The following is an 18,338-nucleotide window of genomic DNA, read 5'->3' as shown; positions in this document are numbered from 1 at the left end:
CCACATAGGAGCGAGTCACACTGGGAGCAGACACGACTTAAACCTTCCTCAACAACAAGTAAACACTAGAACCAATACAAACAAATCCAGGGAGCTAAAGTAACAAGAAAGCAAAGACATGCAGAAAATGCCTTACATTGCCATTTTGTAATCTATTGATTTACTTTTGTGTCTAATTGCAATTTTATTTTTTTAAATTTTTTTCTGTCAAATTGAAAAGCTGATTTCCATGCATGAACGTATCCGTGTTGAGCAGTCAACATCAACTGTTGGCCTAAAAGAGAGGTGATAATTATCCATACAGAAGACCTCACCAGAAATAAAAGACATTTAAAAGTTCAATTAGTTAGTTATTATTATATTAGTTATTATCCTTTTTGGAATTTCTTTGTTTCTTAGTAAAACTTTGTTCCCTATAAGCGGAAAGGTAGTAACATTTTTCTGGAGAAACCCATTTCAAAATACTTAAAAACATGCAAAGAATGGGTTATGTTTTTGTTTTTTTTCACTTATCAGAGAGGAGCAGCTGAAAACAAATGACGGTGGTGATTAACATTTTGATGAGTTTATATGGGCGGCCCGCACGAATGACAACTAAAGCTGCATACAGCACTTGCTTTTCACCACAAAAGAATAATTTTCCTCATTAGTACATGCCAGTCTCCTGCTCTAAAATTGCTCTTCTGAAGATTTTTGCTGTTACATGCGTAATATTTAACTCAAGTTAAAGTATTTTTAATTTATTAGAAGCACCAAAGTGGCAAATTTCATGAGCTTAAGTTCCTTGTCGTGCCTCCTTATTTCCCTTCAAAAGAGAAACACATACTTTGAAAACAAAATGATCATCTGCTTCCTGTGTTTACTGAGCAGAGAACAACTTTGTCTCCTGATTTACACATGAGAATCAACTGTCGCCTGTATGACTTGTCGCTTGTGACATGGGATGTTAAGACTATGGTTTAACTCATAAAGTGGTTTCAGTGGTTGGGAACTGCAACCAAGCGATTAGTCTGACTGCAAATGAGCCTTAATGTACAACAGATTTTAAAGGCAGTTGTTAAAGGGAAGTAGTTGGACAAAATGGAAGGGGTGAAAGTAAAGTGCTAAGTATCTGGGAACATGTTGGGCAAAATGCATTAATTATGTAACGATCAGTGGGTGTATTTAATATAAAAATTTGAATATAACTCTTTTGATATCCCTCCCTCTTTATTTTTCAGTGTTGATTAGCTGATAAACCTTTGCCATTCAATTGTTATTTCAGTGCTAAAAGTAATTAAAATAGGAAAACATAAATATATCCAGCCCAAATGAAATAAAACATTACATCTAGTTTTTTCCTTTTTGCCGCCTTTTCCATCTGTCCTGACAGCTTTGTCATGTGACTTGACGTGACCTACATAGAAAGGTCATTCAGTCAGCGCTGGCATGAAATACAACTACAGTTGAGTGAATCTGGAGTTGACAAGTGGCCCTGGGGCATCCTAATGAGATCAAAAGAGTATATTAGCATGTCAGATATAATCTCTGAAAATAAAAGAAGCATATGAGTTTTTCTTCTTTTTTTTTTCATTAAAGAAGAAGAGGTGAAGTAACGGTAAGCCCAACAAGTCTACGCTCGCCTTCTTTTCCCAGCTTTATTAGGTGTGTCAGAGGTGAATTACTCACACTGTCTCACAGTTGAGAGGAAAATGTTTGACCAGTAACCACACTGCTTGTGTTTTGGAAAACACGTGATAAGGAATGACACATACTACACAGGTGCACTCTGGTCTGATTTAAAGCACGATATCTGTCTGGTAGAATATACTGTAGCTGTTTAAATCTCACAGGTGTTCATGTTTTTCCACCTCATACATTTTTTATTGTAGCCTACTTGTGTATCTGGTTTACCTTGACTGATATTTCATTTGGAAATGTTTGTGAAATGGCAGTCAGCTGTGTCAAACTTTAGAATGGACACTTAAAGTTCACCTCAAAAATAGGAAATATATATTCTTCCAACCCAGTCTAACTCATCACTCGCCAACTGCTAACACTTGGTCAGTGGCCCTTAGTGTCAGATACCAAAGCACCAAGACACCCTTTAGTAGCGATATGAGACACATCAGATGGCAGCATTTTTTGATGCTCCAAACAAGTGCAGTGGCGTAAAGAGCAAGGAAGTTTGCAGAATGGTCGGATGGGTATGAATGGTTCCAACAAACACCGGACTTTCAGCCAGCAGACTGCTGTTTGTGTCCCGTGTAAAGCCAAAAGTCAGTCAAGTCTTTTAAATAACAACGTAATGTGCTAGTATGTGTAGCATGCTATGCTAGTTACATATGTCATGTGACGCAGAGCTATGTGATGTTACATTTCATTAGTAACAAACATTTTTCCCAACCTAAACCAAAGCAATCAAACCTATAAACAAAGTTTTTCAATCAGGCTGCAAATTTATTTTGAAAAGAGACTATGCATTTAACAAGAGTAAATTGACAGGCCATTCCTGAGCATCCAAAATTTATACTGAAGGGTACCTTGGGTGTCTTAGAGTTACCGGCCTTAGAAATGTCTGCCCTCTCAATGGAACTAGATGGCACATGACTTTTAGTGATTAAAGTACATTTAAAATATCAACAGCAATATCTCTTTTCAAAAATCATGTCCCAGTTACTCAAGATAAACCAAAGACCTTGCTGTGAGCAGTTGTTTTTATGTAGAAACCAATTTCTTTCTACCGAATTACACCCACCAACCTTGCCATTGTGCAGAAGTAAACATGCATCTAGCCTACTGCTAGCTCACCTACTCAGCTGCCATTAATGTTTCCATCTTACGCTCACAAGCATCTCGTAAAAGCATGTATCTAGTCATGGACAAGAGGCTTGTGCTAGTGACACCATGAACATTAATAGCGTCCTTCTTGGCTGAGCTGTAATGCTAGCTACCTCAGTGGGACTAGATATGCCATCTAATTCCATTATATTCAAGAGAAGGCATGCATCTCTACCATTGATATCTCCAACACTCAGCAGCTCACACCAAAACAATCCAAAAATGATTCACAGCACTACCGTTAAAAGGAAAAGTAAGTAGTTTTGTTTTGGTGGTGAACAGTTCCTTAAAGATACTCATCTGACAAGCTGTAACTCAGCACACTTGCTCTGAGGGGATCTCCTTCACTGACAATAAAGGTGAGGGAAGTGAATGTGTGTGTTTAATAGCTCACAGCTCCTAAAACAAAGCAACCTGCGATATTGCTGACAGAGTGACAACATGAAAGAGAGTCGCAGGGGAAGGGACAAAGCAAATGACTTCCAATCAAAGCGTCAAACACAGGGAGGATGTAGTCTCAACCACGTTCAACCGGTCATCAAAGACACTCAAGAGTCCACCGCCTCTTTCGTCCTCCACCAGCCTGCACCGATACCTCCTTCTCCTTTTCTACCACCTCCACCTCCTCCTCCTCCTATTCCCCACTCTAACAGGGCCAAGTGTACAAGCTCCAAATAACTGAAGGCAGTTAAAGTCAACCGCTGTGAGGGTAGTGAGCCACAAGGTTGACAGGTCTGGTTAAACAGGTTCTGAGGGGAGAGGCTGATACTTGTTTAACTGTTAGGTATGGCACACTGCTGCTGCTGCTGATGCCTGTCTAACATGTAGCATTTGTGAAGCACTGGTTTCACCCAATGACCTGTAAAGCAGGACACATAGCCAATGCAGCACATACGAGGAGAAATATCTTGTGGTCAAAATATCTTGTGGACAGATTCAAACTACTCATAAATCCAGCTTTGTGTCTGTTTTGCAATAAATAGGTTTCAATCAGCAGTGGTTTGGTGTTACTACGACTCAAACACAAACTCCTGAAACACATACACAGACAGACCATATGAATCAGCAGGAACTGGCTAGGCAGGTGATGATTAAGCAACTTTGCGCCACATGTAAATCCCATCCGCAGTTTTATACTGTTTCTTTTTCTCACAGACATCAAAGCAAATGTCCTCTGCAGAGTGAAACTTGCAGCACCACGTTTCCACAGAGAGAATACACCTTGAAACTAAAAGCAGATCGACATTCACGTTGGAGCACAACTGCTCCAAATACAGGAAAGAGAAAAGAGGAAATATCGGTGATATTGAAGGGATAGTTTTTTTTTTCAAATGGGCTTGTATGGGGTACTTATCCATAGACAGTATATCACAAAAAGTCCAGTGTTGAATTAATTCCTACAGAGTTGATTTCAACACTTTTTCAGGGTTTATATAGCTCCACACTTTTCAGTTAAATTAACTTTTTTTTTAAAATTGCTATACACACTATGCTATACACACTAACCCACAAAATAGAGTTAAAACAACATCTTGAGATTAGATCTATAACACTGACCTAAGTTATATTTTGTACTATTTCAGCAGTGTTAGTTAGTCACTCTCTTAAGTGTCCAGATCCTCACTAAAAAAATGTACAACAAATTGCAGACAAATTAATTCCAACAAACAAAAACATTTTTCCAAAATAGCATTTATTTTCACTTTTCAAACTCACAGTCATTTATACAGATAATTAAAACATTGTGAATTAAGGTATACTGTACTTATCTTAAATATTGTATGAATTTTGCTTGGCATGGGATGAGATGGTTGATGTAGAAGTTGTCAGTCTTGCTCTTGTGACGCCCATCAGTGAGGAGGTATGGCTGCCGATCAGGCTGGTTGTGGAAATGTTCCTCCAAACTCCAGCATGAATTGAGATAAGGAAACTCAAATTAGACACAAGCAATATGCAGTCGTCAGAGAAAACTAAATTAAATAAGTGTTAACTCAAACATCTTCTTACCAGCCAGTGCAAGATGGGGATGCTGATCCTCGTCTTGACTGTTTTCAGATGCCAAGAAATGCATCCTGTGCTGCTTGCAGCATCATAGAAATGTTTCTGAAATTTAAAAAATAAATAAGAAATTTAAGAGAATTCAAATATCAATGTTATGCACATAACATCAGGTCACAACATGTTAGTATGACATGAAAGCATTATACCAACAATAATTATGACTTACATAGCCTCCCTTGGTATATGGATCCTTAAGGGAGGGGAACAGCCCCGATATCTCAGGAGCATACTCTTTTCTTCTGTTTGCCTTAGTTTTGAGGTGCCTGAGAGGAGAGATTACAAAAGGATGACAAGGTAAATTGACTTTTAGAGGAAAAACAGTATCATATACAACAAGTAGCAGTTACAGAGAGAAGATGACACTTGAAAGATGCACGTCTGCCTGTTGGAACATGTTTTTTTGCAGCCACTTTAATGTTAAACCACGGTAAAGGTGGATAAATAAACCCAATCAACCACTAGCTCCAGCCTCAAACCTTAAACAATATTTTAAAAAGTAAAAAACATTAAGCTTTGTTTTCATTGATCTGAGCTTACAAGTAAATTGATGTTAAATCAGTTAAGTTGGATACAGTTGGTAACTGAAGGTTAGCTAGCTACCATAGACTGCAAGCTAACATCAGCTAATACACTGGACAACTCGCTGTTCAGTACTGGCAACAAACAAGGTTCTGTAAAGCAGATGATCTCTAGATGTTATAGTGTTCATACTGCAGTTTATAGCATCAATTTATGATTGTTTCAGTACGTTTGCACTTACCCTGTAGAGCTGCATGTGAGGAACAACATGACTCCGACTTGTCTCGTAGTCTCCAGCTGTAGAAGTCAAATCCACGGGCGCCTGTTGGTGGAGCTTAACTGCATCTCTGCAGAGTTGAACTAACACTGGCCTGATCAACTCTGTCAATTAACCCACTGAGCACCATTTAAGTCAGAATGTGTTAAAATTACACTTTAGGAGTTGGCGGTCGGCATGCCCCCAGTTTGGAGAAGCAGGTTGCAACATGGAAGCTGAGCAATGTACTACTGTGAATGGGGGTCAGCAACAAATTGTAATTTAGCTACCTAAAGAAATTCCCACCTAAACAAAAAAACAAAACAAAACAATATTAGTTTAAGTGTATGTTATATTGAAAGTATTTTCACTACTTTACCTTAATGTCAAACAGTAATTTCCACTTAGAAAGTGAAGCCATTGTATCGTTTTATTTAAAGCCAGACTCAGAAAAACTGTGCCAGACTGAGAAAAACTGTGATTTAACATTGCTGAACACAGGAGTTGCTGGTCTACTGCTGCCTCGAAGTTTGTTTGTGCTATTGTGTGACTTTGGTGTTTTAAAGGATTTCCAGATTCGCCAAAGTCACACAATAACTAACTAACTGGTCGAAGCAGCGGTAGAGCAGCAGCTCCTATGTTCAGTGAGCTGAAATTACTGTTTGTCTCAAAGTAGTCCAGTAGCTTTGGTGAGAGCATAGATGGGGAACAGAAGCAGTTAACGGCTTTCCCATCGGCACCAGCTGTCTGACAGAAAAGTAAAGCGGTGAAAATACTCTCAGTATAGTGTACACTTAAACTGATCTCGATTTGTTAGGAGGGACTTTTTTAGATGGCTAAAATACATTTTGTTCCTGACCCCCAGTGACCCCCATCCACAGTAGTACATTGCTTAGCCTCTGTGTTAGACTACAGCCTGCTTCTCCAAACTGGGCCATGCCAACTGTCATATTACTGTACGTAGTAAGTACCCCATACAACCCCACTTAAAAAATCCAAACTTTCCCTTTAAGCAATGGGCTCTTTGAAAAATCTGTTCAGCATTTAAATAGTTTTCTATGTTTAAACATAACCCAGCCATTGGTCTGCTCTCAGCTGTGCATCTTTGTTCATCACATGATGTACTTTTGAGGTCTCTGCCTTAGCCACACAGCCTATTTGTGAAGCTAAGTGAGAGCAGATAATGATGGCTACTGTTCCCATTAGTTTGGGGATTTTTCTTTGCTGTTTATTAATAGGAAACTCTTCCAACACATGACTTAACCATCCTCTGTGAGTACTTCTGAAAATGGGGTTACAGAACAATAGCCTAGCACATTAAAAAAATGTGTGTTTTTGTGCAACCTTGCCAACATAACTGACTCACTGAAGCAGGCCTTTATTTTATTTTTATTTTTCCTGAAACTTTAAAACAGTTGTTTTTTTTTTTTTACATATTCTCAAAAAAGTATATCATGCCCACTTCCTAACCTCTACTCGATAAAAAACTAACCCATTTATAAAAGCTGAAGACGTCATCATATAAAGTGAAACCATACACCAGAATGATACCATTATTTACACAAGCCCATTAAATTACAACATAAATTAGAAAATATTTACATCCAGGATGAGACACTGGATAAAATTCTATGTTTGGAATGTAATGTCTAATTAAAAACATTTTTTAAAGAAAGAAATATTTACATTTACACACATTCGCACAACATGCACACACTCTGGCAGGGCTGAAGTGATTGGTAGGTTGATGATATCTTGGGGTTTTTTAAATACTAAGAATGAGTACCTAACATGGTCACAAAAATAATGCTGCCAAGTTTAAAAGAGAGTAACAATGGCAGCACTGCTATGCCTGTAATCCACATGAACACTGAAGAGGCTGGTTTCTGACCAAACACCGACTGAAAAAACAAAAAAATTGTCTTTTCTCATTCAGGCCTACATAAGATTCAAATCATCTTTCATGAACAAAGCACAATAACACTGGAGCCATTTTGAAGTGGTCGTACAAATCGAGCACACAAAAAAAGAAAGAAAATGAAGTGGATTTTCTTCTCTCTCTTTCTCATATAAAAATTGTCCCTTGCAAGTCCATTGAGACACAGGAAATCAGTGGATTTGCCTCCAGACAGAGCAGGAGGAGGTGGGGAGGGGGGCTGAGAGGAATTCACAGCCACAGCAACTCATCTTGAAATGATGTCCTTAAGGGAGGAAAAAAAAAAACAGGATGGACTTCGTTCTTTTCCTCCTCTTGTCAACAGAGAGCAGGTCCCATAGTTGTAGCATCAGGACATTGGCAACTGTACCAACAGCAGTTGGTGTGATATGGTGTGTTTTGCGCTCTCACAAAGCGGGTTCCCATTAGGACCGGTTCAGGAGCGTTCACCATAGGTGCGGACTGATTAAAAATCAAAAACTTCTAAAAAATGTAACAGTGCGAGTACACACACACTCACGCACAAATTCAGCTCTCAAAATGACAATACTTATCAATCAATATTGATTTGTTAAAAAGTCCGAAAAAGGGGCAGACAGGGCAGCAAGATTAAGGGAGTCAGGGGTTCTCAAGTTCATAAGGATTCTCCTCTAAGCTCTCATTTCCTGTGCTTGTCCATTTTGTCGGCAGATTTGCTCCCACTGTCTGAGGATCCCTGGGTGTCGCTACCAGAGCTCAGGTACATCTTGTCCACTTGTTTGAGCGCCTCGTTCAAGTAGTTCTGAAGCGAGGTCATGGCGGCACAGATGGCCGGAGAGCCAAAGCCGTGAGTGATGAGGCTGAAGTGGGTCAGGCAGCCTTGGATTCCAGGCTCCATGATGGGGGCCGGCCGAGAGTTTCCCAGAGGTGAACGGTCCTGAGTAAGCAAGTCAGTGAACTCCTTGCAGATTTGCCTGAAGGTGGCAAACCAGAATGACTCTCACAATATATGTGTTGTTTCATAGTGATCCAAGAGCAAAGATGAAGAAAATTCAATCCGCAAAATCCTCCAGAAATCAATGAACACTCTAACACATAGGTACTTAAAAATGATCTAGATATGGTACATCCTACTTTGCCAGAGGTGTATTTAATTTCTAAATTAAAAGCAGACAATCAAGACAAGACACTTACTTGGCAGCAAGGAGCATGTTCTTGCGAGAGTTAACCTCGTTGCGTTCCACGTGCGGTCTGCCGAGGTATTCAGCAATTGCCTTTGCAGGGAACTCTGTCTCACACACGTAACCAAAGTCTCTCGCTAAGTGAACAGCTTCACCTGAGAGAAGGAAAAAAAACATACCTTGTAAGAGAAAAGAAAAAAGCACCTTTGAAACAAGACCCGGACACACCAAACTGACATCAAAGAATTAGTGGTAACTAAGGCCAATGGTTGTGTCACCTCACATTTCTGCTAAAAAATTGCTAGGACAAATGTTCTGCATCTGCATGATAGCGAAATAACTCGGCAGCGGTAGGCTGTATCTGAGGTAGGCTGTATTTATCATTCAAAAAGGGAAACCAGAAGACTGTCAGGACAGATTCTTTTTAGCTAGTTAGCACATTAACAACACAACCGGTTGTTGAAAGAAAAAACGATATTTACCATATCCTGCCGCACAATAACAAAATCACAAACTGTTTCTGCTAAAGAGCTCTATGGCTGTTAAGAAAAATAATCTTACCTAATATAACAGGTTTGTTTCAGTGTCACGCCCTCTTGACTTTAGGTGTTTGTTTGCTTTCCTTATGTTCATTTCTCCTCCTGTACACTAAGCTGAAATGCTAATCAGAGTGATTTTTTTCACGAACGGGCTCCACAGGCTCCAACACCGATTTAACAGGCTGAATTGTCTGAAAACAGATGGCAAGGGCAGACTCTTGCCAACGGTGCGGGACACACCGCAAAAACAAGGGCGACAGACGCTCACAATGGCCCGACATTGACCAACAGCCGACAGTAAGCTTTGTCTGTCAGGGCCTTTGGACCACACTGAAGTTGAAACTTTGCTCTTGGTCTCAAACTAACACTGTGTATTTATGAAAAAATAAACATTATTATTATTTACACAGACATTATCACTGCATGCCCTCTGACACACTGGGCAAAGATCAAATGGTACCCTGGCCAGCATCAGCAATCGTCAATTTAGAGCGTTTTACTAGCAGCTTGGTTTTGGACCCGACGCACACAAGCATCAAGGCACATGAAGTGAAGCAGTTGAACTACAAAATAATCAGCTGTGCTCAGTCTTCTAGCTCGGGGGAAGAAGAGCTAGTGAGATGAATATATTTCCGTCTTGAGGGTGGTTTGACTTGCATGGTCATAATGGGCTTATGTGGATAAATGCTAGCAGAGACTGCCCACGGCACCAACAGCACCGCTTATTGATAGACACGCACATCACTTGAGGATGCAGGCGGCTATTCAGAAGCACAATCTTGAAGGTCAGCAGGCCCTCCTGGCGAGCCGAACACAAGATAACAAGGCTTAATTCAGCTTTGAAGGTCTCTAAATAACACAAGCCCGCAGTCATTCTCTTGCACAGAATCAGCAGCCCATTTATAAAAATTAGGCGTGTAGGGAGCGAGAGAGGGAAAATATATTCTACCTTAGCCTGCAGCTGGTAGATGTGATTAAAGTGATAACGTTTCTGTGGTGAAGCGTCACTGTCTGGCTAAGGTATGACTGATGTTGTTTTCGTATTCAAGTTATTGATGAGGGAAAGAGTCGTTATAACTACATAACTCCCTGAAATTAAATTATCTGTGGTCAAGTTGCATGATGCAGACATTTAAAGGCAAAATTTACAATTAATTTTTACAGTGGTGGAATTAGTGCAATTTTCTTTTTCGCTATTTAGCTGCACAATTAGTGTTAGACACTTGCTTATCTTAGAATTACCAAAGTTGAAAAGAGTTGAAACGGATTACTGTTTGCAAGGATAGTATTATTTTGTCTATACTGTAATCTTATTATGTTCAACTGCTCTGTGCACACATCTATTGCCGTATGTCCGTCCTGGGAGAGGAATCCCCCCAAAGTCCTGAGTTTTCTGCCATTTTCTTAACGTTAAAGGGTTTTTATGGGTTTGTCTTTATGCACTGTGAGGGTCGAAGGACAGAGGTGTCATATGTTGTGAAGCGCTCTGAAGCAAATTGTGATTTTCATTTTTGGACTATAAAAACAAAATTGAATTTAACTGAATTATACCTTTGATAGCTCAAGACTATAGACAACTAGCTTGTATTCAAACATCAGTCACTCTGATTTTGGCTAAATGGACAAAATTACCGTGGGACAAAAGAACAGCTAATGTGCAGCTGAAAAAAAAAGTTTCTCAAGACAGAAAACATTAAAATTGTCTTTCTATAATTGAGAATTTCAATAATGTATACCCTTTGGAAAATGGCTGAAAAGATATTGCACGAAATTTAAAACACATACTCTGAATGAGACTGACGTTCTCACACTAATACAGCCACATTCCAGTCGCTGCAAACAGCAATTACTCCCGAGAAGTTGCTACGCGCTACTGAGTGACATGTCATACCTTCTACTAGTGAGGTAAGTAGAGTGACATTGGCTGCTTTCCGTCTTCCTGCAGGCAGGTTGAGCCCAATCTTATCCAGCTTCTCTCTCAGAGAGCGACCTCCATTTTTTGACTTGGCTCTGCAGAGTTAGAAAACAAAAATGGAAATTAAGTCAGTTCTTAATTCAGCCAAATAGTGCAAGATTACAACTTTTCTCATACATGTTAATGTTTTTAGAAAATTGTTAATGGAAAATTAAGACATCAATATCGCATTTTCCAATCTCTTTCAACATTATTTCCCTTTTATTAGTATCTGCTTAAGGACATTTAAACCCTTAAATTAAGAGGAACAGAATAGATTTGTCTGATTATTGTGCTTTCTACTAACACCCAGACATTGCAGACAAAACCTGTCTGAGAAGGCCATGCACTAACTTCTGCAGAATCTCTTATTATGCACCTTAAAAACAGGCTCTCCTGACCTAAAAAAAAAATCACTAACAAAATCAGCGCCTCTGCTGAAAATGCATGGCAGAGAAATCACTCATACATGCGTTTACAGAAACACTTTAAGTCCCCGCTTGCAATGGTCAATTCAGTTTTATGCATGACTGCATGGCAAGCTCTCCTTCTCCATGGTGGGTGAGAGAGGGAGCATCTTTGGGGAGGCATGTGTGTATGAGCACCCCCCACACACACACCATCATCCCCTTCTCCCCCCGTCCCTCTGCTAACGATCCCCCTCCTAGTGCTATATGACCTACTTAAAAATGTCTGTGATTGTGCGTGCGGGTGTGTGTGTGTGTGTGTGTGTGTGTGTGCACATGTCAGCGTTAACACAGGCACATGGGAAGTGGCAAACGTGCACTCCAAGCACAAAACGCTCTGGTCAGGGGTGTTGAGTATGTACTACAACCTCACAGTCCCTCAACAGACTGCCACACTAACATATGTGCCATAAGGTCAACTACTCTGCCACAGATAAACCTAGCCGCGGTGCAACCCCCTGACAAACACACAGAAACACACCCACAGAGTCTTTAGATTGGTACTAACTGTGTTGATGTAACCTATCCCCGGAGGAAGCCGAGAACCAAAATTGCAGACCACACAAAGAATGTCACGAACCTTACGCGAAAAACTGATGAGCCAGAGCAACTGAGCCAAGCTGTGCTTTTAGAAAAGTATTTCCCATGGGCTGCTGAGCTTTAGTCTACACATCTCTAGAGCTGCAGATTGATGATTATTCATATCTGAGACGATCAGACAACCTTATAAAAAGCTTGAAGATAACAGAGATTTGATTTAAAAAACTAAGGGAATTATTTGGCTTATTTCCTTTGTTTTTTGGGAATCTGTGCTACTTATACTCCTGTGTTGTGTTGGAGGCTTTTAAAAACAACAGAGACATATTAAATCCAGCTTGCTGTCATGTTGAATGAGTCTGAGCTCTGACCTGCGTAAAACCCCTCCCAGGAGCGATGCGTTTAGGCACTCAGGGGGTGACAGACGTCTCTGGACCTCGGCCACGGTAACCTTGTACTTGGATGTGGAGCTCAGCAAGGAAAGACGGCCCGGTACGGAGCAGAATACCTCTGTGGGATTTGATACCATGCCCAGCAAGGACTCTTTCTGGAACGGAAGACCCAGTGCGTTGCCTTTTGGTAGAGTGACAGGACCTGGAGGGTGAAAGGGAAAAAAAAGTGGGTAAGCTGAAGAGTGAAGAACAAAAGAAAAGCAAAAAAGATTCTGGTTGTGCAACAGAATTTGTTTATATATGCACTTCTTCTGTGTATGTACATAAGCTCTAATCATCATAATCCTTTCTGTGCAAAGGGGAATCTGTGTTTTCTTGTACGTAATCACAAGGAAGAGTGTGTGTACAGCTCTGCACGGCTGAGAAAACCAGTGTCTGCTGGACTTTTGAAATACTGTGTGGTTTTTCCAAACACTGGATACCTGATGCTAAAATGCCCTCATGCCAAACACCATCCACAAACAGGTACACACATACAGCCTGCCCCTCATCTCTAAGCCACAGATTCACCTCAATACTGTTTATTATTTTGCTCTCAAAAGCTCTAAGTAGACAATGTGTGTGTTTTTTGGCTGGCTCTAGACTAAGTTTTCAACCCCCCACAAAAGCACTGACAGTCATCGGACAAACAAAAACAAGTACAGCACACTACAAAAACAGAGCTATCTTCATCCTCACCCGCAAGAATGCCCCCCTGATAATAAGTCCTCTGTAAGCGATCAAGGTTCCTGCCACCTCGTAGTCCTAATACTGAGACAAAAATCACAGAGTCACATGAGTGCTTTAAGGCTCCTCTGGGGCACATGGCTGGGAATGACATGCCATTGTTTACAAGTGGAAAGCCTAGATTGCCCATGGCGTGCCCTTTAGCATGGGAACAATATAATGAGCCATCTCTTATTCCTGTAACACATGGAGACTGGTTGGCGTATCGTGCTGTGCAAATGACTTTCTGCATGTAACTATGCACTGTAATGTTGTGACACTTTTTGCTATTACACTTTGAAAAAACAGTTTTCACTGTAAAATATTATAGAAATGTAATCAAATTAATCACACTGCTGTGGTACTGGTCAAGCTTGACAGTGAGAAATTAAAGCATGAGGTTTACATTTTAAAATAAAAGGCATGATTTAATATATAATATTTTTATTTGTTTTTACACATTTTAATCTAATTTTCTATCTCTCTGTACATCCGTGCATGGTTTGAATAGATAGAATAATGTTGCTCAAGCTGATCTAACTCTGACTCAAAGCCAGTTTAATGAAGCCCTGGTGACAAAACAGCGGGAGTAAGCTAAGTTCTCCCTCAAAACAGTTCATGTCCCAACAAATAACTAAACTGTCCTTCACATGCAAGCCCTAATGCCACACCCCGCCAGAAAGCTGGTTCTGCAGAGCCAAACACTGCTCCGAGATCAACTCATAATTTCCTGTTAATGTGAACTGAAAAGAGCTGCAATTGCGAGCTTAACCAGCCTAAAGATGATCCAAAGCTTTCCTCTTCTCTCACAGTCAACACCGACGTTGTGAGATTGCTCAATTTTCATGTCTTGTCAGCTGGAGCCTGACGCTTTTTTTTTTTTTTTTTTGAAAGGGGATCAGTTCTTTCCCACTGGGCATCCATTCAAGCACCTTCACCAACAGAATAGGCTAAGGATCACATCAAGCTTAGATAAGTGCATCTCATGGCTATGGGGATTATCAGTGTATGCAGTGCAAGTACAAATAGAGACTCCTCCTTTGCTGCACTCATGAACAGAGTGCCCTGACATGCCACTATAGAAGTAATTGTTATGACAATTCCAAGTATGTAGAGAGTGAAAAAAATATAGCCCTTACAGTAAATTTCCAGCCCTTGCCAGTAATTACTGCATCTTTATTTGGTTGCACAAAGGCACATGTACCCCAGGCAGCATTTTCCAAAACCTATTTTGATTTTCAAAATAAGAGTACTGTGGTTCTTTTGCAATTAAGATTAGATTATACACAAACATGCAGCAAACTCACCTTTTTTGATGACTGTCTGATCTGCCATAATAATACTGTGGTCATCGACATGCTGATAAAAAAAACAAAACAGAAACAGCAATAAGCAATTACATGCAATATTAAAAAGATAATTTAAAAAATAAATAGGGACATTAGGTAAATTAATTTGTCAGAATTGTCAGTGTTTGTCCAAATTCCCTGACATGTATTTTGCCTCTTTCATTCAAAACGAAACAAACAAAAAAAGTTTTTTCCCATATGCAGTTGCAGCTATATTATTATGGCATGTTTCAGAAATTGATGGTGTACTTAAACTGCTTTTTGATCTCCTATGTGCTTAAAATAATGCCCCTGTATTATATACAGTAATCTAAGGAATTAACTTATGCTTTACTGGAATACTTTTGGCTACCTTTGTCTGCAAGTAAACTCACACACTTGCAACAAGCATGCAGGCACACACACCTCAGCGACCTCCTCACAACTTGTGAGTGAAATTTCAAGTATTAATCTCAATCAAATCCACTCACTTGAACATCCTCCAATCCGTGGCCCATGTCGTGCATCCCCATGTTATCACCAATCACAGACGACTCTATGCCGTGCACGTGTGGCGGCAGCAGCTCCGGCCGCCGGAACCCTTCCCTCCTCACCCCAGACGAGCCTCCCTCCAGGCCCAGGATCTGACTCGCCAGTCCGCTCCTCCCGTGCGCGCTGAGGCCTTCTTGGCCCTGCCGACCGGGCCATTGCTGCTGGTTCGACGAAGGCGACTGATGTATGGAGTTGATGTTGAAAGGGTCGCCGAGGTGCGAGTATGGGTCACTGGATTGTGGGTAGGAGATGGGCTGGTAGGGAGGCGGGAAGTACGGGGGCTGGAAGTCCGAACTGGCCGAGTGTGAGAGGGAGGGAGACGGGCTGTAGAGGTGCTGGCTGACCGCTGGCAGGTGAGGCAGCCGGGGGTTCCCATTGCTGTTGCCGTCGTGTCTTTCCTGAGGGACGGGGGAGATACAGGTCAACTGAGAGAGCTGACAACAAGATGGCAGGTAGTGACATTTGTCCCTTAGGGGAATCAAGTGTGTTTTACCACCTGGTATGATGTTCACTGAAGATAATGTTTTAGAGAAGAGCATAATCTGTTAATTCAATTTTAGCATAAATTATATTGTATTAGTTTATCCGTCTTTGACATTGGAGAGAAAGACACATTTTTTTTTGTTTTACATCGTATCATTTAATTCATTAATGATAAAAAAAAAAAAAAAAAAGATTATTGAAACCATAGAATATTCTCACGGGTAATAATCAATGTAATAATAAATTCGTGTAATAATTTACCCTATAGGCCTCGTTGTTTGGTTCAATAGATGTTTTTAAAATTATTATTATTATTATTGATGTTATTATTAACTGGTATATTATTGTTGTCTTTTCGTCAAAATAATTATCATATCCGACAATTTCTCTGAAAAGTGCGTCTTGCTCTTACAGTTGTAGGCATTGCTCAACTTTTTTCAAATTGGATTTTTGGTTTGTTTTTGTTCCTCAGTTTTCGTCACGGTCTTTTATTATTTCAATTTTATCTTCCTTTACCATATCATCGTTTGTTATTTATATATATATATATAAATTATTAAATAAAGAAAGAAAGAAAAAAGAAAAGAAGAAATGAAATAGACATATAGTCACTATTGTCGTTAAATGCCGAATTTTTGTTCGGTGTCACCCAAAGGGTACTTTTCCCCCTCGTTTTGCAACTCAGTCGAAACTTACCTCACAGTCATCCTCATACTTCACGTTGTCGGCTAATTTCCACAACATTCTGACAGAGAAAAAGTCCCTCCGTTACCAGAAAAAAAGAGTGAAAGAAAGAGAAAAAAATCTTGCCGCCTGCGAGTTAATCCAGGTATGAAAAAATCAGGAGCTTCCTGGTGATCATGAACCACCTTGTTCTTCAGCTGCGGCGAAGAGGCGAAGTTGTGGGTGAATGCTGAAGGGACGAACTGACCGAGCGACTGACTGTCCAACCGCAGATATGAGCTCCCAACAACCAGTATGGGAGAAAATATTCGTTGTCAAGCAATATTTTCCCTCCTGTCCAGTCAATGTGTTGTGTAGTTCTGTTTGGGAAGCGGGCGACAACGGTGCATATAAGAAACTTGACTCCCTCTTATGGACAAAAACGCGATGTTCAGTCTTATTGGTGCACACATAAGCACTGAACTATATCTGCACAGCCGCGCCGAGGGGGCGTCACCCTGCGCGATGATGTCAGTGAAAGAGGAAAATGAAAATATTGCTGATTGGCGGGACAGCGGTCCAATCAGAATTCTGTCCGTCTGTACAGTGTCAGACATTTAAACCCATTGACTTTACCGTAGCCCACTTTCCGTGGCTTACAGAGAGAAGAGTCTGTCACCACTTACTATTTTTTTTTTTGTTTGTTTTTATCTCCTCAAGCCCCATCAGTATTATGAGATCATGGTTTATAAATACACCTATGAGGACATCTGTAGGTTCTGTTTTAGGATTATATTACATACAAACTGAGATGATGGTTAACAAAGATATTCAAAATATCCCTCCAATTATTAGGGGAACGACTAATTTTTACAAATTGCCAAACAGAAATGTAAAACCTTTAACTAAAATTTTAGTAGTCCAACAAGTTGTGTAAGAACTATCTCGGATTACGTTAAGAAGTGACGGGTTGCTATAGTTACTGAGTTCCTCAGGTAATAACGCTCAGTGGCATGCCTCTCGGTCAGTCAAAATGCTCGATTCGAAATGTGCTAGATTTTTTATGCGTTCTTAATAATTACAAGAAGAGAAGGTATCTTTTGTTTATTATAATAGATAAATACGCCACAGAGTTCTAAACCTAGGCTATTTTTATTTTGATATATTTTTAATACCCTATATTTAATTATTATTTAATTTATTTAAATTGATCTTAAAGTCAGCATATACCAATAGGATGTAAATAGCTGTTTGCATTTTGTCAATGTTTTTTTTTTTTTTTACACCTAATTAGGCCAAATTTTTTCATCGTAATTCTTGTTTTAAGATTATTATTATTATTATTATTATTATTATTATTATTTATTATTATTATTATTATCATTATTATTATTATCATTATTATTTGTATCTGGGGTTATGGAAATCACAGTTATCAGTAGTAGAATAATCGTCTACTCTGTTTCTTATGAATGCCACTTAGCTTGACTTATAATTGTGCTCATCTGATTACCGACTCAAAATAACAAATTTTTTTAGCTGCAAATCAGCAAGATATTAAGATAATGCCACCGTCCGATTTGGAATGCATGGGTAAGAATAATAGTCATTCAAAAAAACCCATGACACTGTGATGTTGGTGTTTCACAGTGGTGGTTAAGTGCTTGTTTCAAACCGCAATAAGCCCGAGGGCTTAGCAGCAGCGTTCTCTCTCTCTCTCTCTCTCTCTCAAAAAAAAAAACAAAAAAAAAAAAACTCTAAAGCTCAAAGGATCTCAACAAACAACTCTTTCTTAACTTCATTTACATTTTTGGTGGAGCTTTGCAATGACCAAAACAAGCCTGCTTTGAAGCTTTGATATGCATTAAAACCCAAAGTGAGGACAAAAGATGTTTTTTTTTTTGTT

General features: G+C 39.7%; 1 protein-coding gene and 1 long non-coding RNA gene across 3 annotated transcripts; both read right to left on the bottom strand.

The window, feature by feature from the left end:
- Positions 1 to 4,517: 4,517 nt before the first annotated feature.
- LOC121949203 lies at positions 4,518 to 5,444 on the bottom strand. The gene is made up of 3 exons (XR_006106217.1): positions 5,048 to 5,444; positions 4,828 to 4,923; positions 4,518 to 4,724 (listed from the first exon to the last, which is right to left on the bottom strand). It is a non-coding gene; the product is annotated as an uncharacterized LOC121949203 (long non-coding RNA).
- Positions 5,445 to 7,032: 1,588 nt separating this feature from the next.
- tfap2c (transcription factor AP-2 gamma (activating enhancer binding protein 2 gamma)) lies at positions 7,033 to 16,911 on the bottom strand. 2 transcript variants are annotated; one of them, XM_042505247.1, is made up of 8 exons: positions 16,466 to 16,911; positions 15,226 to 15,684; positions 14,714 to 14,765; positions 13,380 to 13,451; positions 12,621 to 12,843; positions 11,183 to 11,301; positions 8,766 to 8,907; positions 7,033 to 8,545 (listed from the first exon to the last, which is right to left on the bottom strand). In XM_042505247.1, exons 1-8 carry the CDS (start codon positions 16,511 to 16,513, stop codon positions 8,251 to 8,253), a joined length of 1,410 nt encoding a protein of 469 aa, XP_042361181.1. In that variant the 5' UTR covers positions 16,514 to 16,911; the 3' UTR covers positions 7,033 to 8,250. The 2 variants fall into 2 exon arrangements, with proteins under 2 accessions (XP_042361181.1, XP_042361190.1); XM_042505256.1 differs by lacking the exon at positions 13,380 to 13,451 and having other exon boundaries at positions 16,466 to 16,910.
- Positions 16,912 to 18,338: the final 1,427 nt, after the last annotated feature.

Source organism: Plectropomus leopardus, chromosome 2 (assembly GCF_008729295.1).
Source record: "Plectropomus leopardus isolate mb chromosome 2, YSFRI_Pleo_2.0, whole genome shotgun sequence".
Lineage (NCBI taxonomy): Eukaryota > Metazoa > Chordata > Actinopteri > Perciformes > Serranidae > Plectropomus > Plectropomus leopardus.
This window is presented reverse-complemented; position numbering and strand designations above follow the sequence as displayed.

Coding starts and splice junctions, on each gene's coding strand:
- tfap2c (XM_042505247.1), bottom strand. CDS start 16,513: ATGTTGTGGAAATTAGCCGACAACGTGAAGTATGAGGATGACTGTGAG. Junction 11,302..12,620: donor CTGGGAGGGGTTTTACGCAG/GTCAGAGCTCAG, acceptor CTAACTCTGCAG/AGCCAAGTCAAAAAATGGAG. Junction 8,546..8,765: donor AACATGCTCCTTGCTGCCAA/GTAAGTGTCTTG, acceptor TGCCACCTTCAG/GCAAATCTGCAAGGAGTTCA.